Source organism: Carassius auratus, chromosome 29 (genome assembly GCF_003368295.1).
Source record: "Carassius auratus strain Wakin chromosome 29, ASM336829v1, whole genome shotgun sequence".
Lineage (NCBI taxonomy): Eukaryota > Metazoa > Chordata > Actinopteri > Cypriniformes > Cyprinidae > Carassius > Carassius auratus.
In genome coordinates, this window is record NC_039271.1 from 3,173,206 (window position 1) to 3,195,926 (window position 22,721).

Consider the following 22,721-nt stretch of genomic DNA (forward strand, 5'->3'; position numbering starts at 1 on the left):
ATAACCAATAACATCTTGTTAGGTTAGAACATTTGTCCTATATACGCTCAAAAGTTTATCACATAAGTTAAATGAGTTGTGAGTGCATTAAAAGAGACACAATGGATAAGTGATGCAACAAACCAAAACAAAACCTGTCCATATGGCAAAATCATGCCTATGACAGTTGAAACCACATTTCATTCTCTCGTTTGATGCTCCACCAAAACACATTGACGGCAGCTGCCGTAGCATGTTTTATAAAAGACCAGCGAGCCTGTTTGAGCCATCAGTGTCAGAGAGAGTTAGAGCGGGCGAACTGCACAAGTGGTGAGACAGTGTTAACTTCCCGCTGAAGCGGGGGAAGACGAATGAAGAGAGAGAGGAGGAGATGAAGTCTCTCACACCTCTAGTGTGCTGGTTGTCTACAGGTGCTTCTCTGCCAGAACTACAGGTGCACGACTGAGTCAAGTAGAGGAACTACAGGAGACAGCAGAGATGGAGCACTTGAAGGAAAATGAATGGAAGAAAGCATACAACATTCTCAAACTAAGACTTGTAAACATGTACAGTGTTTATTTGTGGGCATTTCATGTCATTTAAATCATCATGTGGCCCTTAAATCAGTGGAAATGCAGTTCGGGCCTACAACAAAACAAAAGCCTGGGACTATATTTTTGCTTCGACCCTCAGATCAGCCAGAAGCTTCACCGAACAGAACAGCAGAGGAAAAGCCTCTTACACTCATATACCTACTAAGGAAAGGCTTCAAAAGCTCAATCCTCAGACTGATATACAAACCCCCACCGCAGACGAAAAAGCAAAAAGACTGGCTTTATCAGCGTTAAGCCGCCCAGTTTGCGCTCACCCATCTTCAGGAGAGATTATGACCATTTATGTAAAATCCTTATTCGTGTCAGCCATCAGGATCTACTGAGCGCTCCTGGGTTTCGCAGGTAATGAGACAAGACTATGCCTGTTTAATGCACCTATGTGATTGAACACATCAGATGGACTTACAACAGGACAACTGCGGGTCCAGTAAAAAAGGTATGTGCACATTTAGTCAGTGATGGAATGACTACAGCCCACGCACAGTATTTACACACAAATTATCTTGCGCATCAACATTTAAAGTAGGTGTGGCGGCCATTTCACACTCTGATTCATGCCAGCTAGAAATGAAAATTATAAATATATATATGTAACACACAGCATGCTAAACTGACTGTGAAGGGTACGTCCTAATTGGGCAAAGCGTCTACAGTCTTTAGCCAAATGCACAAAGCAAAGAGCCAAACAGGAGGAGGGCTGGCACAACTTGACAGATGACTAAATGCACCAGGGAACTTATTAAAGTTTCACTGATAAAACACAACACTTGTATGTGATCAAATATTAAACCCATTCCCATCTATTCTGCAGGATCACTAGGTGGCACAACGCATCACTTCCTGGTAATATGCTTCCTCGTTGTGCTGACTGAATGCTCTGGATTCAAAATGCATGAACAAACTGACTATTTACACATTCCTAGTCTTGCATGTTACTATGAAAAAGAAAATTGTTCTAATCATTCATCAAAATGTGATTTGTTAGGCTCCTAAAACATCATTTCTGTTCTGATGACATCACCAATCCCTCTCACTTTACAGCCCCGCCCCCTCCATCCACCTGCCATATAAACCAGTAGTGCAAATCCACTCGAAACGCATTATTTTCCTACATTTCATTACATTTCAGATCATCACATTAATTGTTGCCAATCTATTTAGAATGGTAAATTAATGGAGTTGCCGTCCACCATTTGCAGAAGCTCTGCAAACATGGCAACAAGTTTTTTCTTCCATGCCGACTCTGATTCTGAGCATCCCACGATAAATATGCATGTTTAACTTTTCAGCAGCCTGGCAAAGTGAAAATGTGTCAAGCATGTATAAATCTCCAGTCGAGGCTGTGATCGGGACACTTAAAAATGCATGAGGTCTTTTTTATGTTCCACTGTCTGCTGCTGCTAGAGCATCCTGGAGAGAGAGAGAGAGAGGACACAAGAGCCTCTTCATAAGCCCAACATGATTCACTAGATAACAAAAAACTGATATAAGTGCTAGGCCTATATTTCAGGAGAGTATGTAAAAGAACAATGTGGCTCTGTTCCAAATTCTAGTGAGCTGGCTACATAGTGTATCTGAGTACAATGGAAATCCTGTGCATTTCTTTCGAGGAATGTATCTTACCATCTATATAGAGCGCTCAGAATCAGTCATTTATAAGTTGTCATTACAGTTAACAGCATGCCTATGTAGAAAGTAAACCCCAAGGCAGCTCAATTGATTTTGGAACAGTGTTCCTGTTTTTGTCTTTGGCAAATTCAGAGCTTCCATTTTTAGACACTTTGCTTAAAAAAGCAAAGCAAGACAATTTGGTCTAAGATGCTTTGCATTTTAGGTGTTTGTTTGTTTGTTTTACTGATGGTGTGGTTAAGTTTCATGGGACTTATTGACGTCTTATCTGGATTGGAGATGGATATAGATCGCTCCTATGAAAGAGAGGACACCTTTGATCATTTCTTCAGAGACTGGCCTTAATTGTGAGCAGAGGACTGATCTGCTCAGAGGAGGATTGACCTTAAGACTCTGAAGGAGCAGTAAGGGTGGTAGTGACCCTCCTCCATGGACATGAGGTCAAATTAGGGGTCTCTGAGAAGAGATGAAAGTGAGTCAAGTGACCACATGAAACCACTGTTTCAGCATGAATCTAGTGTTGTCAATATGGCTCGATCCTTACATTTGTCTGGAATGAATGACATGATCAATGCACCCAAAAAGCAAGATTGAGGTTTTAGGTTTCAGTTTTAAGATAGATGAAACATGAGGAGCACCAATGCTCACGCAACTTAACAATGCAAGTAAGATGGCTTTAGTTTATACAGATGCACCAGAGATTATTCTGACATTGAAAACCATTCTGTAGTGCCGAAATGACCTTTAACCCTCTGGAGTCTAAGGATATTTTTGGGGCCTGTAGAAGTTTTTTCATGCCCTGACATTTGTGCTTTTTTTCAGTTTCTTATAAATATCTAAATGGGTAAAGTCTAATCTCACTGTAATCAGCACAAACTGGGCTATAATAACATGAAATGCATGCATGTACATGATTGTGTTTTTGAGAAAAAAAAAGTTACAATTATGTCAAAGCATGTCGTTTATGACCTTTACATGTGGAAATAAGTCTCTCTACCACAGATGAAGTCAAATTCATTACGATTCAGCTATGCATCAGTCTATTCGTGTTATATTCAAATGCCAGTTAAGCAATTCAATACAAGTGCCTGTCTTATAGCCCAAGAGTTTCATGTGAAAGAGGAAAATAGAGTTGAATCAATAGCAGGCAAATACAAAGATATCATGCATATGAAACGTTTTTTTTTTTTTTTAATGAAGCAGTTCATTTACCAACACTAGCCCTAATGCCATTGCTGTTCTCATGATAATAAACGAAATCTCCTTTCACATGGACATCCTAGCAAGAAGTCTATTATTATTATTATTATTATTAAGTGTATTATTAACAAATGGGGTTTAAATGGGGGTAACGCACACAAACAATCCATCTGACATGTCCCACTGCTCCATATGGTGGAGAAATACACGTTTGAACGATACAGGTTTGAATTAAACCGCATATTTACCGGTACGAGATCTGTTTCCTGAACGCCAGACCTTTGAGTTTCTCCTCCAGCGAGTCTTCCATGTTGGCGAAGCTGCTCATCGACGCGTCTCTCCCGCAGCCGCGTGTCTGCTCGTCCGCTGGTTCTCCACCGGCGGCTCCTCTGCTGCTGCGCTCCGCTTGAGACGCGCGTATGTCGGCCTGGGGGTCCATCACGCTCCGCTCGGCACTGAGTGGACCCCCTTCTCTCTCCTCCGGTGCTTAAAAGTCCTTCCCAAGGTGTCCTCCGGTGTCCCTCATGAGATGAATAATATCTATCTATCTATCTATCTATCTATCTATCTATCTATCTATCTATCTATCTATCTATCTATCTATCTATCTATCGATTGATTCACTATTCACTCACGCGACTCTATCCAGCGGAACTACAACAACAGCTGCATCCATCCGCGAGAACATTCCGGGCTTTGCCTCCTCATCCTCCACGCGCAGCAGCATCGGGCAACAAAAGTAGGACAGAGGGTCTCCGACCGAACGGGCTCTCGTGCAAATGCGTGGTGATCTCTGACGTGTCCACCGTGTCTGTGATGGAAGAGTCTCTCCGCGGAGAGAGCGCGAGCGCGAGCGCGACGCACGAGAAGCCGTGTTTACGCGAGCTTTTAAACCGGACCTGATTGTGATTACAAACCCTTTGCTATGCCAGGAAACTCCTGAGACACAGCGAAAAAATAAAATTAATTAATTAACAAAAATTAAATAATAAACATAGATCATTTTGGTTTAAGGCGCTTGTATTGGTCATTAGTATATGATATTATCACTCAAGAATGTAGGATTTATTAATATTATCAAGTTGGCCACGCCCCCTAATTTTTGTTACGACAGAAAAGCTGCTATTATCATATTATTGGTTCTATTGTCCCCGAGTATTAACTAATATGTTTATTCTAATTTATATAAAAAAAAGGTTTAATCTTTAATCTGGTCAGTTCATAAATGCAAAAAAAAAATGTATATATATATATATATATATATATATATATATATATATATATATATATATATATTTATATAATAATTACACGTTACAATTTTTTACTAAAAATTAGAAAAAAAAATTCACATTGAATCTTTTATCAAACTAGAACAAATGCATTTACCAAAATATCCTAGAAATATTGTGATAATTGAAAAATCACCTTCATATGTCCACAACAGCACATTTATCCAAGGGTTAAGATAATTTTTCCAAGGAGTCATGAGAGCCTAGAGACTACATGCATTTTTCTTCTAACACAATTTGGCTAATGTGATTTAAGTTATGAAGTGCATGATCTGAACTCTCTGATGTGGAGAAACACCTCTCTTCTGCATACAACCTTGAGAGGCAGGAAAATTATAATGCAGATCCAGTCGTAATGAAAAAATGAATAGTCAAGCCACTAGAGTAGTCATATAATGACATAAAACAACGCTCAACATCCTAGTAAGACAACAAACATAAATCCGGCTAATTTAATATTTTAATACAGAGAAAGCTAACATGCATAAAAGAGAAAAATGATGGCTCAGACGCATGATTTACAATGCTTTTACTAACGAAAATATTTATTTGCTTGCAGAAAACAGGCCAAAAACAAGGCAGAGTGATTTCAGGAAAATCATTTTTAAGAGCCTGAAATTGCATTGTGATGCAGGGAAAGTGTAATGTAATTAAGACGCTATGCCAAATACATGAGATGACACAGACACAGACGTTTGCATCTGAATGCATAGGGTCAGGACAAAACCATCTCTTGTTTCCAGGATAAAAGGATGGCAGGCATACTAAAAAAATAATAAATAACAGATCCATTCTACGGGGACGCAGTTCAAGTGAGTCCACAACACGCCTGAATGCAGATCCCTCAGGACTCCGGTCGTCACAACCGTTCATATCAGAGCAGGAGAACGCTAGACTTGTCAGCGAGCATCTTTTACTCCCAGAAGAGCACAGATGGGGGTTGGATGGTGGCCAGATGAGGACAAAAAGGGCCATCTGTCCTTAATAAAGAGGGCAACATCATATGAGGGACTCCAGAGAAGGAGAGCATCCGTCCTTTTCATGTCAAGTCCATACTGTCTCTATTTTAACACCCTCAATGACAAACATCTCCATCGATATCAATCCCGCTAATTCATATCGCTCCCAACACACTTGCAATAAAGGATGCAGCAAATATTTACATATTCAGACAAATGCTTTGTTTACAGTTTAAAGATGGCAAATTTCCAGAGCTTTAAGCCTATAATTTTAATACAGTCTGAATCTTTGCACTGTTTTTATGAATCTTTGGAAAAGGCATTCTGATCGACATGCTACATGATGCCATTACCATCGTCATGTGAATATGAAAACAGATGCAGATTTTATATATATTACAACACATATTCTCAGTAGCACGGGGGCAAATAGGCAAAGAAATGAAAAGAAAAGAAAGAATGAATATTAAAACAATCTGAAAGCATATAAAAAATTAAATAGTGTACAAAATTTGATATACTGCTGGAATGGAATAAAATACATTTGAGTTTTCTGTGTTTGTTAAAAAAAAAAAAAAAAAAAAAGGAGATCTAAGTAAAATAGCACTATAAATATGAAGCCTATCGCCCCGTCGCTGCAGGGATCTCAGGACGTCTCGTTGACGGTCCTTTCCAACTCTGTGACTCTAGCCGTCTCGTTTGACCACTTATCTGACCTGTGAAAACACAACTGACCGTTCAACATCCATGTGTCACTGAATCAGCCAATGGAATGCAGCCGCAGAAGGAAGGTCGTTACCTGTGTGAGTGCAGGTCTATGACAATGGACTTCTGCGCTCGTGTTTCATTGGTGATTAGTATAAGTGGGCGGGGCTCTGCTTTTGGTAGCTCCGCCTGTTCCTGTTTGTGCTGCTGTTCTATACGCCAAGCCACCATTACATCAGCCTGATGATCCCATTCAGGATAATCCCCACCCAGACCAATGGGATGAGGCTCGTCCAGACCCCCGTGCTCCGGAATGGACAACAGGTTCCGGGACCTCACTGCGGAAATGAGCAAACATCACACTGAAGTCTTTTCTTATTGCTTTATTATTACTAGTTGCAAATTGTGAAGTGTCTCAGATCACATTTCTATCAGGGATACACAGGGTACACTATATAACTTATTTCAAATATAAATGTTATTGGATTATATATATATATTTAATAAAATATGTTCAATAACATTTATATTTGAAATAAGTTATCTAGTGGTCGCTGGTGTACATTTGCATCAATATGCAAAAAAAAACAAGAAAACATTGTATGGGTCCAAATTGTCAATTTTTCTTTTATGCCAAAAATCATTAGGATATTAAAGTAAAGATCACGTTCCATGAAAAACTTCCTAATGTAAATATATAAAAACTTAATTTTTGATTATTTATTTAGCTTTTAGATGATGCATAAATCTCAATTTTGAGAAATTGACACCTAAGACTGCTTTTGTGGTCCAGGGTTACACACACACACACACACACACACACACACACACACACACACACACACACACATATATATATATATATATAGCAATATTTACAAGCAGTGCTGACAGCATCTGTTCCTTGTCTCTTTTTTTTGTGATTTATTTTTATGTTTGCATTTTGAAAATCAAAAAAGAAAATGACAAAACGTTTTTTATTTTTTACATTATTATTTATTCCATTTATTTCTAATTATTTTTCAAAATAATTTAAATAGTTTTTATAATAAATTATATCCTAAGAGGCCAACAGGGAGTTTTTTTTAATTCATGTTTTATTGCTGTGAAAGCAGATGTCTCGGCTGAGCATTTGTGACTGTATCACCTGAGATGGATATTAATATCAGGTGTCAACAAGGCCTAGCGTACCGCTAAAATCCAAAGAGAGTACAGTATGCTTTTATTAGTACAGTAGTTTGATAACGCGGTGCATTAGCTGAATGACGCGCGTGGGAGAAACATGTTGTGGGCAGATCAGAGATCGGTAATGATTAAGTGATCGCTCTGCTTTTAAAGGCATGATAATTACTGGCCCACTCCAGCACTGATAATGACTCTCAGCAGCTCAAGAGTGGGGCACAGACCACTAATATGGATCCAAATCCAGCCATTCCTCCATTCTTTAGTCAACAAGAGAGATAGAGAATGAGCAGATTACAGGAGGCTTTGCAATAGACACAAGCAGCGTGTGTTTATTAGGTCTGGATCTATATGAAAATGCCCCATACGACAGCAGCTCTAGCTCCTCTGCATTTATATCAATGAATACATAGCCTCACACAACTGATGACTTTACTGATGATGACACAACTTTAATATCAAGCTTGGTGGCAAACTAACACAAACAGATGAAGACAGACTGCTGAATATATGCAACAGATGAGTATATTATACAAACATTTACTAAACCAATAACTGGAATACATGCATCACTAATTTAATACATGTAAAAAAAAATTACAGGTAAACCTTATAATTATTTACTTGTATTATACACACACAAAAAATCTGACATATACAATCAAATGGCATGTTTAAAGATTAATATTTATTTAAATAGATAATTTAATATAGTCAATCATATATTTTCTTACGTATTATAGATTTAATTATATAATGAATAATAATATTTATGCATGAATATATATATATATATATATATATATATATATATATATATATATATATATATATATATACATATATATATATATATATATATTCATGCATAAATTAGGGTAATATAATTTAGGGTAATAGGTAATATAAGTTTCTCCAATTTATTTACAGTACATTTTAATAGAATATATCAATTATTATTATTAATATTAATATATGTATATACATTATGTATATAAAAAGATATACATATACACACACACTATAAATTATAAATGGATACATATTTAATAATTGAAAAATAATGTTTTTTTTTACATTAAAGCATGTCAACATATTCTATTACACCAAATACACAAAATAATTATCTTTAAAACAGCATCAAATGACCCCTTTAAAATAAATCATATAAAATTGTGTACAGTGATCATATCTACACAATTACTTTGATATTTATTGTATTTTAAAATATAAAATATATTTACACACACACACACGTTTGTATAATTACATAGCAAATACATTTCTAATTAGATGTATCATATATTGATCTTTTTATCTTAGAGAATAAAATAGGTTTTTTTTCTATATGAAGAGATATTATTATGACTCGATGAAAACCTAGAAATAAATGATCATTAAGTGATGAAGAGAAAAGTTTTGTGTCAATGCATACCTGTAGTGGTGTACGAGTCCCGTATGGAGATCTCTCTGCTCAGATCTGTTTTCGTGACAGAGGAACAGGGACTCAGGCCTTGGTAGAAACTCCCCAAGAACACCGAAAAACACAGAACCACCACCTGCACAGAACAAACCCCACAGAGAATCAGCATCTCAATACAGCAGTGCTTCTGTCAGTGTTTGCATTAGTCGTCCTCCCGCTCATTCTCTCACACTGACACACACAGACACATGTGAGCAGATGAGATGAACGTTCACCATGAGGCATGAGGAGGTCTGGGTGCCCGTCATCCGGCAGGAGCGCGGGACCTTTCCTGCCACCGCCACCTGCAGCGAGTGCAGCTGCTGCAGCAGAGACCTGACACACACACACACACACATTTACACAATCAATATGCAGCCGTTTGCATATCATGTATCATCAAGGACCAGAAATTCAACCGGCGCCACAACATATGAGATCAAAATATAAGCTAATGATTTAATGATCATGGAAAGGTTTGAGGGTCTTACTTGTTGGTGCACTCCAGTGTTTCAACTTTCCTGCGCAACTCACTGTTCTCATTAGAGCATGTCTCCACCCTGTGGATACAGAGGATATCACAATATCACATGCTATTTATCATGAGGGTTTCACGCAGCTACTGAAAACTTCTTAAAAAAATTATTTAGCTGCATCAAACTGGATCTGCAATCCATCTTACTTCCATGAGGGGACTTGTTTCTGATTGAAAAAGCTCAATTGTATTTTTTAAGTATATATTTTGATGTAAATATACACACACACACACACACACAATATATTTGCGACATCTCTAAGAACTTAAGCTGAAAACATTTATTTGCACTTGTATGTTAATTAAATCTGCTGACTTACTTCTTCTCTAAAACATCCATGTACTCTTTCTTTTTCCTGCGGCTCTCTTGTGCGGAGATCTGAAAATCATTGTTTGTGCATTTGACATTAATTTTAGTACTCAGATTCGCAGTATGCATCTTTTTACAGCCTGACACCGACCTTGTTCTTGATCTTTCTGCGGATCTTCTTCAGAGCTTTCTCCTCAGCTTTGGACAGGGGCAGTTTGGTGGGCACCGGATATCCTTCAGCGATGAGCGTGCGTTTCTCCTCCTCCGTCAGCAGGAGAGGACCGGAGCCCTGCAGTTTCTGTCAGATCAGACCAGAGGAGGTCACATGACCAGCTTCTTTAATGAAATACAACAGGTCCTGTCTTTGTACTCACATGGGGTGCCGTCAGCAGAGGAGAGCTGGAGAGGGAAGACGGGGGTCTTGGCGCCACCTTGAGGACAGCGGGGGTCTGTGTGGGACTGGCAGGAGCACAGGGGTGAACCGGACTCTGACTGCCCTCCGAATCGCTGCCGTGAGAGCTGGGAGGAGTCGGTGGCATCTGCAGAGACTCCAGGCCTGAAAAAAAAAAAAAAATGTAATATATATATATCACCTATTTGCATAAAATTTGTGTTTGTATTTGCATAACATACACTTGTGCATTTGCCAAAAGAGTAAAAAAACAACAACATTTTTTAAATAAATAATAAAGATGTAATAATTCAAATATTTAAACTGAAATTATATATATATAAATATTATTAAAATATTATTATTATTATTATTATTATTATTATTATTATTATTATTATTATATATTATTTCCATTCAAATATTAGAAATATTACATCTTTATTATTTGTTTTACAATTTTTGTGTACTTTTTATTTTGGCAAATACACAAGTGTAATGTTCAGTCAGCGGGTCATTATTGAAAAATAAACCCATTCAAGATGATTCAAGAGCATCAACTCTTTATAAAAAACGACAAACTGACAGTATGCTATTTACTCTAATCATTAATGTGTTCCGGTGTTTTCATTTTTGTGCAATGATGCACAGATGTCTGAGACTGTGTTTTACCTTTGGGTGAGAGGTTTAAGAACTGATCCACCTGGTGTGGCTCCAGTTTAATCTGAGGGATGAGACTCTCGCTGTCCTCCTTCACCTGCAGATATGAGGAGAAATCAGCACTTCAGTAAAAGCCCACTGACTGAATGGCTGCCGTCACGCCGAGCGCTTTAACCTGTGTGGCCTGAGGGAGGGTCAGTGGGGCGTCAGTCACGGGGTCAAAGACAGGACCCTCGGGGGTCAGAGTGAGGTGCACATAGGGCAGCAGGACGGGCGACGGGTCACACAGCAGAGGCTCCATCTTCAGCCCTTTATCTTCCTGCTCCATGGGCCACTCATCATTGTCTGTATCGCCTAGAAATACACATGTAATTGCATTCAATTCCGATTTCTATTATTAAATTGGAAACTGTTTCTGGTGGAGTCTTACCGGCGTCACTGCCAGGCTCTCCGGGCAGATGGGACATGGGCGACTGTGGGCGCGAGTCTCCGCACAGAGAGTAACTGTGTTCGGCTTGAATGTGTGGCGGCACTGGAGACACAGGGGTCAGATCATCCTCTGTGTCCATAGCATCATCACGGCCGGACAGGAACGGGTCGCTTAACAACTGCCCCAACAAAGCCTCTTGGGACAGATCATCCAGCAGCTCGGTGAAGTGCTGCACAGAAACCACACGAATTTGAGGGTTAGGATCAAGAAAAGCTGTGACTTCAGAGCTAAAGAGACCCTAATTTTGGACCATAAAATGCCATGTGTAAACTATTAAAGTTAATTTTATTAAATGCATATTTAAATACCATTTTTTCTGCTTTTTTTTTTTTTGGTGAGTATACATGTAAGTTTTTTTTCCTTCTCAAACAAATAAATATTTAAAATTAATTATTACATTTGTTAATTTTTTTGTTTAAATTTTATTTCATACCATTTTTTCTGCTTTTTTTTGGTGAGTATAAATGTAAAAAAAAAATTCCTTCTCAAACAAATAAAATAAAATATTTAAAATTAATTATTACATTTGTTAATTTTTTTTGTTTACATTTTATTTTATTAATTTAAATATCGTTTAAATATTGTCGTTTAATTATTTTATAATTTTTTATTTTAAAATGAAATTCATTTGTTTTAATATTTTACATTTTTTAACTACAAACAATATTTAAATATTTAACTACTTTCAATATTTGCCCACACATGTAATATTTTTCTCCTTAAATACATACAAATAAATTATTTAAATTTTTAAACAAATAAATTGAATAAATTAAATCAAATTGTATTATGATTACAATAATGATCAGAAGTCTGTATATTATTTACTGAACTCAGTAATGCACTCCAATATTAATTATAATCTTTAATTACAGTGCAATAACACACAAAAAATGTCTTAAACAGTGTTTTACCTTTGGATGAGAGGTTTAAGAGGTTTAAGAACTAGGATCAAGCTGTGACTGTAGAGCTAAAATGAAGTGCTCATTAAACCGCAGCTGGTTAAACAGACCTTAATTGCAGACTGTTAAATATATATATCAGCACATTTCTTTGAAGATCTGATCGAGGGACATACTAAACATCATAGCAAGTACCCACAGGGCAACCCTCTCCACCAATCAGAGTGCATCAGGCTCCCTCTCATCCAATCAGACGCCTCGATACTATTCCAGTGAGAAGGCTGAGAGACAGCTGCCTCCCTTCTCCTTGGCATTCCTATGGGTGCCGCTCCAGCCCCCCAGCAACAGGTTTAGACAGGCTGAGACGCTTCCAGACATTCATTTTATCACTTAAAAGACTTGGGCTGACTCAGGTCAGCTGGGGTTTTCTTCTCAGCTCTTCTCGCCAGGTGCTTTGCAAAGGAATGTTTTGAATTCAACACGTTAAGCATTTTTTAATCATTATCATTAACATGGATGCTCTTCAAACTGTTCATCTGCACAGCCACACGGTGCGATATGCAGGTCTTTTGCTTCAGCCAATCAAGAGAGATTACAAGATCAAACAACGCTGCTTTGACTAGCACAACCTGACAGAAGACGACGTGATGCTTGGTGCTGCCGACTGACAGTAATATGGCAAGCAACATACTGTACCAAATATGAATTTTTGTTTTGATTTAATGACCAACCGTGAGTTTTTGGCAGTATCAGTCACTGAAATGCATACATGCTAAAATGCATAAGGTTTACTCTTTCAAGGCCACTTAGACACTAGATATTCACAGAACATTCATGTTCATAGTGAGAGAAAACATGCATCTTCCTTGTAACCCTAACTGGAAAGGAAGGTCATTAGAGATGATTTGGAACGCTGTTCATAGTAATTTACAGCAACTTTGCACTTCACACAAAAAGTGAAGGTTTGCATGACTCCAAGCATAAAATTACACATTTTGGGTGTTTTACATTGTATTTTTATTTAGATATAAAAATGTTTCAAATCAACATTTATCTCCAAGGTTTCAGCAGGTTTTATGAAAGCTAATGCAAAGTCTTAAGTAATTTTTTTTATTTTTTTTTTAAGTCAATGTTAATAGTACTTCTTAAATGATTCTTTAATCAAGATACACTGAGAAACAAAATTACATAAGACGTGTTATTTTCTGAGAAAGAGACCAAATTGTAGTGAGCTAATGCTTAAAACAAGAACAAATATCTGCTGATTGCCTCAAAAAGATGTACTTAAGGAAATGGTTTTCATCACCAACTGATAGAGGTTTGTTCTCGTTTTAAGCATAAGATTATTTAATTGGTTTAATTTCTCAGAAAACAAAACTTCATATCTTCATTTTGCATCTCAAGTAAATTTAAGAATTTTTAGACATTTAGATAAACAGGAAAAAAAGACAACATTTCTGAGGAAGCATAAAGCATATGATGCCTTAACTTTATGAATTTAAGGAATTCTGCTCTGATCTAAGACATTTTAAGGCCTCAGTTTGTAGAAGGGCAAAATAAAACTAATTTAAGACCTATAGAAACCCAGTTTCTCACTTTTGCGACGCATTGTGGGATTGCATTCTCCACAAAATACACAATGTTGACATGTTGTCACATTAACTGTTGTTCGGTGAAATTTAGTCATTTCATTATGAATTCACACAGATTTGGCAACGGGTTCAAAAAAAGAAACCAGCTAAACCAATACACAAAGCAACAAGGAGATAGAAACCATTTGAGAATGCAAGAGACAAAGTCGCTCTGGAATGCCTTGCCCTACATTTCCCAGATTCCCACTTTTGTTCCTCTGTCTGGGCGCATCATGGTGAGAAAACCACATCTGGAGAGAAATGCATGCAGGTGCAGATGTTCCTGAGCCTGCCGTCCACCAAAGGCACAGTAATTGTGTTTGCATAAACAGTTCTCTTGCTTGGACTTCATATTTGGCAAAGAACTACTCTTCTGGAATGTCGTCTTCAGCCCCAAACCATAGCATAAAAACAGCAAGCATTTCCAAGGCCACTTAAGGTGAACGCTTCATGTTGCATGAGGAAGCAACTGAAAATCGCAGCAGTTCAAATCAGGTCAGCAGTGGGTGTTGAGTGACGTAACATTTCAAAGCATTCGCACCATTCATTTCTGTTTGAATTCACATACGGTTTATGGCCGTACAAAGTCACTCTATTATTATGTCATTGCTGATATGCAATTACATTTGACACTCTTGAGCATGCAATGATTATGATGATTGCTGGAAATTGCTGAGTGTCGACTGCTCTCTTTGAGAGAAATAGAGGACAAACGTAAATTTTCCTACAGTTTGAGGAAAGAAATAATCACTTCTTCTTAGTGCCTGGTCTGGGATCAGTTCCCTTACAGCAATGGAATAGAAGTGCAGGGCATACTGCACAGTCTATGTTTCACATAAATACCATCAGTAATAGTCTTGGAAATTAGGTTGCTTTGCATTTTAATGCCAAATCAGAGCAAAACTGTTTTACTTAGGAAGGTAAAACTAAAACAATATTGATTCTGCGATACTTTGTGTGATTTCCACGCCTTAAGAAAACACCATATAAACAATAAAGACTATTTAATTTTTTTTTTTAACTATGATGATATATATATATATATATATATATATATATATATATATATATATATTTAAAAAGTAAAAAAAAAATAGTTATCTTGGCAAATATTTTATTTTATTAAAAACTTTTTTATATGTATAAATAGATGGACAATGATAGAGATAAATGCAAAAAATATAAAATATACAATATATACGCAATTTTAAAACAAAATATATCTAGTTATTTTTAAATACATATAATATATATATATATATATATATATATATATATATATATATATATATATATATATTTTGCATTTAAATGTTTCTTTTATATCATACCTGAAAATGTATAAATATAAATACATAAAAAGTTAATTAATTCAAATATAAATAAATAAAAATATAATATATATATATATATATATATATATATATATATATATATATATATATATATGCCATATAAATTGCATAAAATATATAAGTAATTCAAAATATTTATAATATGAGAATGATGCACAAAAATTATCACTACACTAAAAAATCCTTCCGTTTAATATTTGGTAAAAATTAAAAATGTTATGCACCTTACACATAGTACTAATGGAGTATGAGTAGTATGCTGATTAAGTAAGATGCTCTCCATTCCATCAATGTGAGTGTCTGCATGAAGCTGGGTGGATTTTGGCAGTGAAGGGTTCTTTGTCTGTAGTTTGGATGGGTGTAAGGTACATGTTTCAATGGGGGCAGGGTACTGCAATATGACTCTTTCTGAGTTTTTGCCCAGCTGGAGAATCCGAATAGTTGTTGGAGCCACAGAGGCTCAGAGAGTTGTACTGACAGAGACGCTGGGAGTGGTTCTGGTGGATTCAGACAGCGGCCTGTAATTCGTTTAATCCTCTCCAGGGGGCCGTGAATGTGTGTGCAGGAAGAGGAAGTTTAAAAGCCAAACAAGGACACAGATGATGCAACCCTTTAGGCAGAAAAACAGATGTGAGGAAAGACCAACCCGCAGGAGACAAAGATCAGCGCTGGTGAAGATGAACCTTGTCCTTTAGACTGGATCTGTCACACTGATGTTAAGATCTATTTACTTTGGACTGGAGAGCTTGAGGAAAGCCAGAATGTTTGTCCTCAACAACACAATGAACTTCCAGCACAGTTGACAGATCACTTCTTATGTTGTTGTACAAGAAAGGTCTCAATATTAAGTAGTATTCCAGGACAGGAGCCAAAGCTGAGTAACAGTGTCCGAATTACCCAAATACAAAGTTAACCCGCCCTACAGGACATATGTTTAGAGTTTAGAGTTTAATGTGCGCCTGCATCTTTGTAGTGAATCAGAACAGCTCACCTTCCAATAACTACATCAATAATTAAGGTAAAGTATTAATAATCAGCTCATAAATAATCAACAAGAGGGAAATTCCTTGAAAATGTTGTGAGAAGATTCGGAAAGAACAAAGAACTAATATGAAAAAGGAACTTGTGAAATGTCCCAATTAGTGGTCAAGGGGACAATCTGGAAAAGAGAACAAGTGACAAAAGCGGTCTGGGAAAAGCTGTGCATCCTCATGCTAAAGTTCACTTCACAAATCGTATTATTTTTGCCAAGACAAGTCCTTCACTTCTTCCGTGAGTCCCTTTCCAAGTGTTTTGAATCGGCCTGGTTCTTCTGTGTAGCTGTTGAGCGTAAAATGTGTCATCTTCAGTTTAGTCCAGTGAAAGTGACCTTAAAGGGACGGTTCACTCAAAAAATGAACATGAGCTGTTAATTTACTGACCCTCAGGCCATCAAAGATTAAGATGAAAGAAGTTTTTAGCTGAAACTGGTCCTTCTGAGTCATAAAATGTGGCAACATGTGTTTGAGCACAAAGAAGCACTAAGAAGAACTGGTTCAAAAGAGTGATTCGAGTGCAACCGTTTGCTCAGACTGATCATTTCACTTCATAAGACCTCAATATATTGCCTGTATATGCTTTTTTGTCTCTCAAAGTGACAAAAGCCACATTTTATGACTCAGAGTACCATAGTTTTAGCTAAAAATCTTCTTTACTTTTAAACTGAAGAAACAAACTCATCTACATCTTGGATGGCTTAAGGGTGAGTAAATTAACAGCAAATGTTCATTTTTGGGTGAACTATGCCTTTAACAGCAACTGTGCTGCGAATTCACAACATGATTGAACACATCCTGCAGATTGGGGGCGTCCCGTCCTCCCTTGCCCCTGCGGACAGTGATGTGTGAGTGTTTGGGGATTCAGGAAACGGCTCCACTGGAATCAACAACTGGAATCAACGGTGAGCTTAAAGGGTGCTGGACGTAAGCATGCAGCGACGGCGGAAAACAAATAAATCTCATCTGGATTGATTGGAAACACTTGATCACCAATCTGTTTGCTCTTTCAGGGGAGGAACAGGAAACCTCAGACTGAATGGAGTGAAAGACACCCTGTATGTCCAATACACAAGCAGCAATGGCTTAAATGAGCAATGTACACAGCTATAACATGCTATAGATTTGCACAGGACTTAATGGGCAAAACTAGGACTGGGCATAAAAAACGATAACATTCAGTGTGAAAAGCTTGAATTCAGAGAAAAACAGTATTGACTTGGTGATTTAAAGCTAGATGCCCAGCGCTGACAAACGGGAGAAACACTGTGCACAACAAGAATTCAGTAATTCAGTTTTGAAGCAGTTTTTGAGCACTTATGTCAGACTACTTACAGTATTTGATAGTTTGGTTTGAATCAGATCACATTACAAATAATAAGAGAAGAAAAATGTAACGAGATGATGCACTTTTTATATGTAAAATATTTAATTGACTGGATTTTTGTTTTCCGAAACAAATTTTACATAGAATATTTTTCAAATTTGTATTAAATATTCGTTTAAAATAATGTGGCACACTGAAATTGCTAATAAATAAAAAACGTAATTACCAACATACTGTTAGTAACACATTGCATTAAAATAGTAGTATTTTTCTTGTAAAATGTAATTCAATGTTTGTATTATTTACTTTAAAAATAGGTATAAACACTTTAAAATATAATATATAAAATTACATGTATGGAAAAAGTAAATATATATATATATATATATATATATATATATATATATATATATATATATATATATATATATATATGAATAAGGGGGAAACCACTGTGCTTAAAAATTCAAACTGGCAGCTCACTAACAAAATCAGTGGCTTTGTTGTCACAGAAAAAAATAAATAAATAGCTTCTCATGCAATGTTATACTCTCGAAGGTAATAACCTTTACTGCAAGATCAGAAAGATCAGCTTCCAAGGGGCACTTACAATGACTGGCCAGACAAGGCCGAGTGAAACCACAAGATCATGATGAAGAAAATGAGACACAGTAATGAGTAATGAATGTGTGTGCACTCAGCGAAGGTTCAGGTTCAAGTTCCAGCTCTTACAAACCATCCATTCAGAGCAAGAGAGCAAGAATGTGCGTCGCAGAATGATGCAGCGAAGGAAAGCCCTGCCCTCTCGGAGAACAGGCCGAGTCTGTGTCCACCCATCCCACAGAGAGCAGAGGGGATAATGCCAAACACACGGAGCACAGAGGGTTTACAAACCGCCTGCCAACAGAATCACCCCCTCCCGTCCCAGAAGAGCTCTCCACTGAAGCTTGAGTCATCACAGTACCACGTGATTCCTGAGAGACGAATGTGGAACCCAAGACACGCTGTGCACCGTCAATAAACTGACCTGATGAATCATCACACAAATCAGCTAGATGTAGAATACATGAATATATGTGTCAGTGTGTGTCTGTGTATATATAAATATATATATATAAAAATACATGTTTTTTTTCTTTTGCTATTTTCATATGCTGTTATGCAGTTGCTAGGTCATTTCTTTCTGGACAAATTTTTTTTTTAAATAACCATTTATATTATAAGTTAAAAAGTTATTTTAGTATCATTTTAATTCCTTTTTTGAAACAGTCTTTAATTTATATTTTCCATTTTCATTTTAATTCTAGTAAGTTGTAGGAATTTTGTTGGGTTTTTTTGTGCAATTTTTTTGTTTTGTTTTGTTTTTTTGTGTAAAACTCAAAATGAATTTTATAGTTTTATATTTATTTTGGTTAACGTTTATTTTATTTCAAATGACAACTGGTTTTATTCTAATAATTATTCTTAAGTTGGTTTATAATTTTATAAATTTGTATATATAATATATTTAAAATATTTTATAAATGTTTTAATATATATAATTTTTATTTAATTTCAGTTACGATATTTTAGCACATCAAGTTAAACTACAAATTAAAATGATAAACTACTAAAATAATTGTTTTTTATATTTTTTTATTTCAGTTAACATTTTCTTTAAGAAACATTTTTTGCTTCAGTTTTAGATGTTAAATTAAATAATTGTTTAATCAAAACAATTATTTATATAATAATTTATTCTATCTATCTATCTATCTATCTATCTATCTATCTATCTATCTATCTATCTATCTCCTTTAAAAATGCAAAAAGGATTAAGGAAATTTGACCATTTGAAGCCTTTCAGTCTGTTCCAGGTCCACAAGACCTTAAAAATACAAAGAGCTGTCCTGCTCTGTGTTTATAGTCACACACGGCCGTTCAAGACAGAAGACTTATTATTGTTTATATACTTTTTAAAAAATAATTTCTTCTTGAGGCTTTAACCCTTGTTCTGTGCTGGAAATCCTTTATCTAATTTGGTGTTCTGGGGTCAAAAATGGCCAAAAGCTTGCAAATATCTCATTATGCTATATTACCATCAAATCTCAGATTAAATCTTTTGGTTTTTCTTCCACTTAGCACAGGTTTTGTATTTGAACTCATAGGCCTCATTGATCCTTTGTATAAATGCATCTCAGTTTTTGAGCCATGGATCATTTTAGTAATGTTCACTCAAAAACTGAAGCACATAAACTCAGAGGCCTAAAATCAATCCATTCGAAAAAAGAAGTGAAAGAATTGAAGAAGACAAGCTGCTTAAAAGATTGAATCCAATATGATGAGACATTGCTTTGTATGCCGGCTGATTGATTTCTATGCATGTTGTTCCTATGAAACCTTGCTTCCCTAAACAACAATCATGTCATGAACACATAACCTTCACAATGCATATATTACTAGGCCTATTAAGTCATAAAAAGGGCGTGTTTGCATTTCTTATATGAGATCGTTCTTTCCAGATATGCATTAAATCAAGACACTTCAGGAAAAAAAAACATTTTTTTTTTCTTTTGGCACTGTTTGGCTTTTTATAACGTGTTGTTTCATACTAGTTGAAAGAAAACAAACAAAATACACTTTATTTTGCAATGCAATTTATCTATTTGCATATGTAGTGTACATATCAATTAAAGCTAGAAATCTCCACCTCAGTAGCACTTACATACATAAACTTAACAGTTTTATTCCCATTTATGTTCAGAAGGATTTGTTCATACAACATTTACCAGATTAAAAAAAAAATTGCTAAAAAATTTACTTTTTTTTTTTTAGCTGTTGACTGCATTTTCTGATAATGATAAAAAGAGAAATATCAAAAATCCCCTGTGTAAATAATAAAAAAAAGAGAAAACTAACATATTAACAAAAATAATTGTAAACCTGATTTTTGTACTGGAAATGTATGCATATTTAAATAGATAATGCCTCATTTGCATTTGAACAAACAACCTTACTTAAAACTAGTAATACAAATAAATGATGCATTTCTTAATGTAAACAGTCAACTGAGGAAGTATGAAGCTCTCTATTGGTTAAATATGACCCTTATTCACCTGGAGTGCCTCAAATTTACAACACAAACTCAATTACGAAAGTCAACCGGCATGCAGTTGAATCATAATGTAGAAGGAAAACAGTCTAGATGCAACATGCATATGCAAGAGGCTGAACCCACAAGCAAGCTATAGTCTCTCCAACTGAGAACAGTTTGCATTGTTGTATTCAATGTCAATAAACCCTGGGGGGCAAAAGTAAAAGTGAGGAGAACTGGCACACACACACACCCATGAGGTGGAGGAGCGTGTGTGTTCAGATGGGGCCGATGGGAACCTAAAACAAAAACCCTGTTCTGCTCTAAAGGTGATGGAGAATATGAACAGTTCATAACTTTCAAAATGCATTTACAGATCTGCTGGAAGTGTACGTTACCGCTCTGATACTGCTGGGTTATGAATCCTAGACACACCAACACTGCTCTGATGCGGTCTGGGAAGGTGTTACGTGTCGGGTCTGGTAATTTAATTGGGATCTCAGCTTAGAAACTGCTGTTAACGTACCACACATCTGGAATTAACTTTATTCAGGATCAAACATCTAGGAGACAAGTTCTGCGGTGTGACCTATCAAAGCATAGTGGTATTTGTATCTGTGTAAAGTCCTTTTTTACACTTAAAGCTGTCTTTATAGACAGACTATTTAATGATGCTCAGAGGTGGCATGATCTGAGTTTGTGTATATAAAGTCTGTGTATAAAGACACATAAATGCCACTTCAGAAGCGCTTCAATGACGCCTCTGCAGTGTAAATTTGGCATTAAGCGTAAAAAAATAAATAAAAAGGACTTAGAGACCAAAAATACACTTTCCTTCATGCATTCACGTACATTTTAACCAAAAGTCTCTGTTGTACAAAGAAAAGAGAAAAAAAAGTACACTGGTAATGCACCAACTACCCAACAGTGAAACCCCTAATTAGTCAGCAAGTATAGGCCCCTTTGAGCAGAAGTAGGAACACAAACCTATCATTACAAAACCTGCAACAGCTCTTCACTATATTTTGACTTTATCCAAATGGGCTAAACTTATCTGCATTGCTTTGTGTGGCACTGTATAAGCATGATACAATCACTGGATGACTGCACCATCTGAACTTTATCCTTTGGAACCAAGTGGAACCCAGTGACACATTAGTGTCTGTGCACGACCAAGTCAAATACACGCGTTTCATATCCAAATGTAGGAAATTAGCTTTCGAATGCATTTAAATGCATTCTGGATGATCTGACACCAGTTGCAACACATCAAAACATGCGAGGACGGTATAAAAGCAGATGACAATGGTGTCACGGCATTATAAGATGGTTCCTACTTACAGTGCTGAATAAAATATCGCTATCCCCGGGTTCGGACAGTTCGCTGAGATTTTTGTCCCATTGTAAAAACGGTTCCCCGCTCCCCATTATTTCCATTGCTTGATCTGCGTCTGTAGTAAAGCGTCAAGCGCTGCGTCGCTTCAAAGGCTCCACAAAAGACTATTCGTCAGCGTATGCGTCAAATAACACGTCAGATCGCTATCCGGAGTTAATTTTGTACTGTCAGCGCAAAGTTGGGTATAAGTTGCGCGTCTGTCGCCAGTGTTTTCGGAACTTTCCTCTCAGCTTCCTTCCTTGAGAAATGGCAGGAATTCGGGGGCGGGGAAATGATGGGAGTTGCGAAATTTGTTTACAAGGGACTGTTTGTGGACTGTGACATTTCAGACGTTTGCGAGCAAACTTTATCATGTGCGCTTTTCAAGGAGTTTATATTTTGCTATGCTGTTTGTAAACACTACCCATAAAAATGCCATAAAATAATACTTTTCTATCATATGCCCCGCCCCTCGAATCCGTATGTCGACCAATCAGATTAGCGGTTACGTTTAAAGCTCACGAAAAACACGGACAGGGCGTCTGACCAATAGGACATCGCTATTGTTTGATTGACGTGAAATTGCTCCAATTAAATGTGACTCCGCGTTATCGCT

The 22,721-nt window shown here is 36.6% G+C and overlaps 2 protein-coding genes across 4 annotated transcripts in view; both read right to left on the bottom strand.

Moving 5' to 3' along the window:
• LOC113047862 (diacylglycerol kinase iota-like) overlaps nt 1–4,346 on the bottom strand; it is a 41,485-nt gene extending 37,139 nt beyond the window's left edge. The window contains exon 1 of one of the 2 annotated variants that reach the window (XM_026209197.1): nt 3,671–4,346. In XM_026209197.1, coding sequence (XP_026064982.1) covers nt 3,671–3,861 — 191 coding nt within the window. In that variant the 5' untranslated portion in view covers nt 3,862–4,346. The remainder of the gene's footprint in view (nt 1–3,670) is intronic. The other variant, XM_026209198.1, reaches the window with a different exon arrangement.
• Nucleotides 4,347–5,231: 885 nt separating this feature from the next.
• On the bottom strand, nt 5,232–22,498 carry LOC113047864 (cyclic AMP-responsive element-binding protein 3-like protein 2). 2 transcript variants are annotated; one of them, XM_026209202.1, is made up of 12 exons: nt 22,072–22,498; nt 11,349–11,577; nt 11,079–11,272; nt 10,931–11,015; nt 10,242–10,423; nt 10,019–10,165; nt 9,878–9,936; nt 9,514–9,582; nt 9,259–9,358; nt 8,996–9,119; nt 6,473–6,716; nt 5,232–6,389 (listed from the first exon to the last, which is right to left on the bottom strand). In XM_026209202.1, exons 1-12 carry the CDS (start codon nt 22,165–22,167, stop codon nt 6,320–6,322), a joined length of 1,599 nt encoding a protein of 532 aa, XP_026064987.1. In that variant the 5' UTR covers nt 22,168–22,498; the 3' UTR covers nt 5,232–6,319. The 2 variants fall into 2 exon arrangements, with proteins under 2 accessions (XP_026064987.1, XP_026064988.1); XM_026209203.1 differs by having other exon boundaries at nt 11,094–11,272; nt 22,072–22,485.
• Nucleotides 22,499–22,721: the final 223 nt, after the last annotated feature.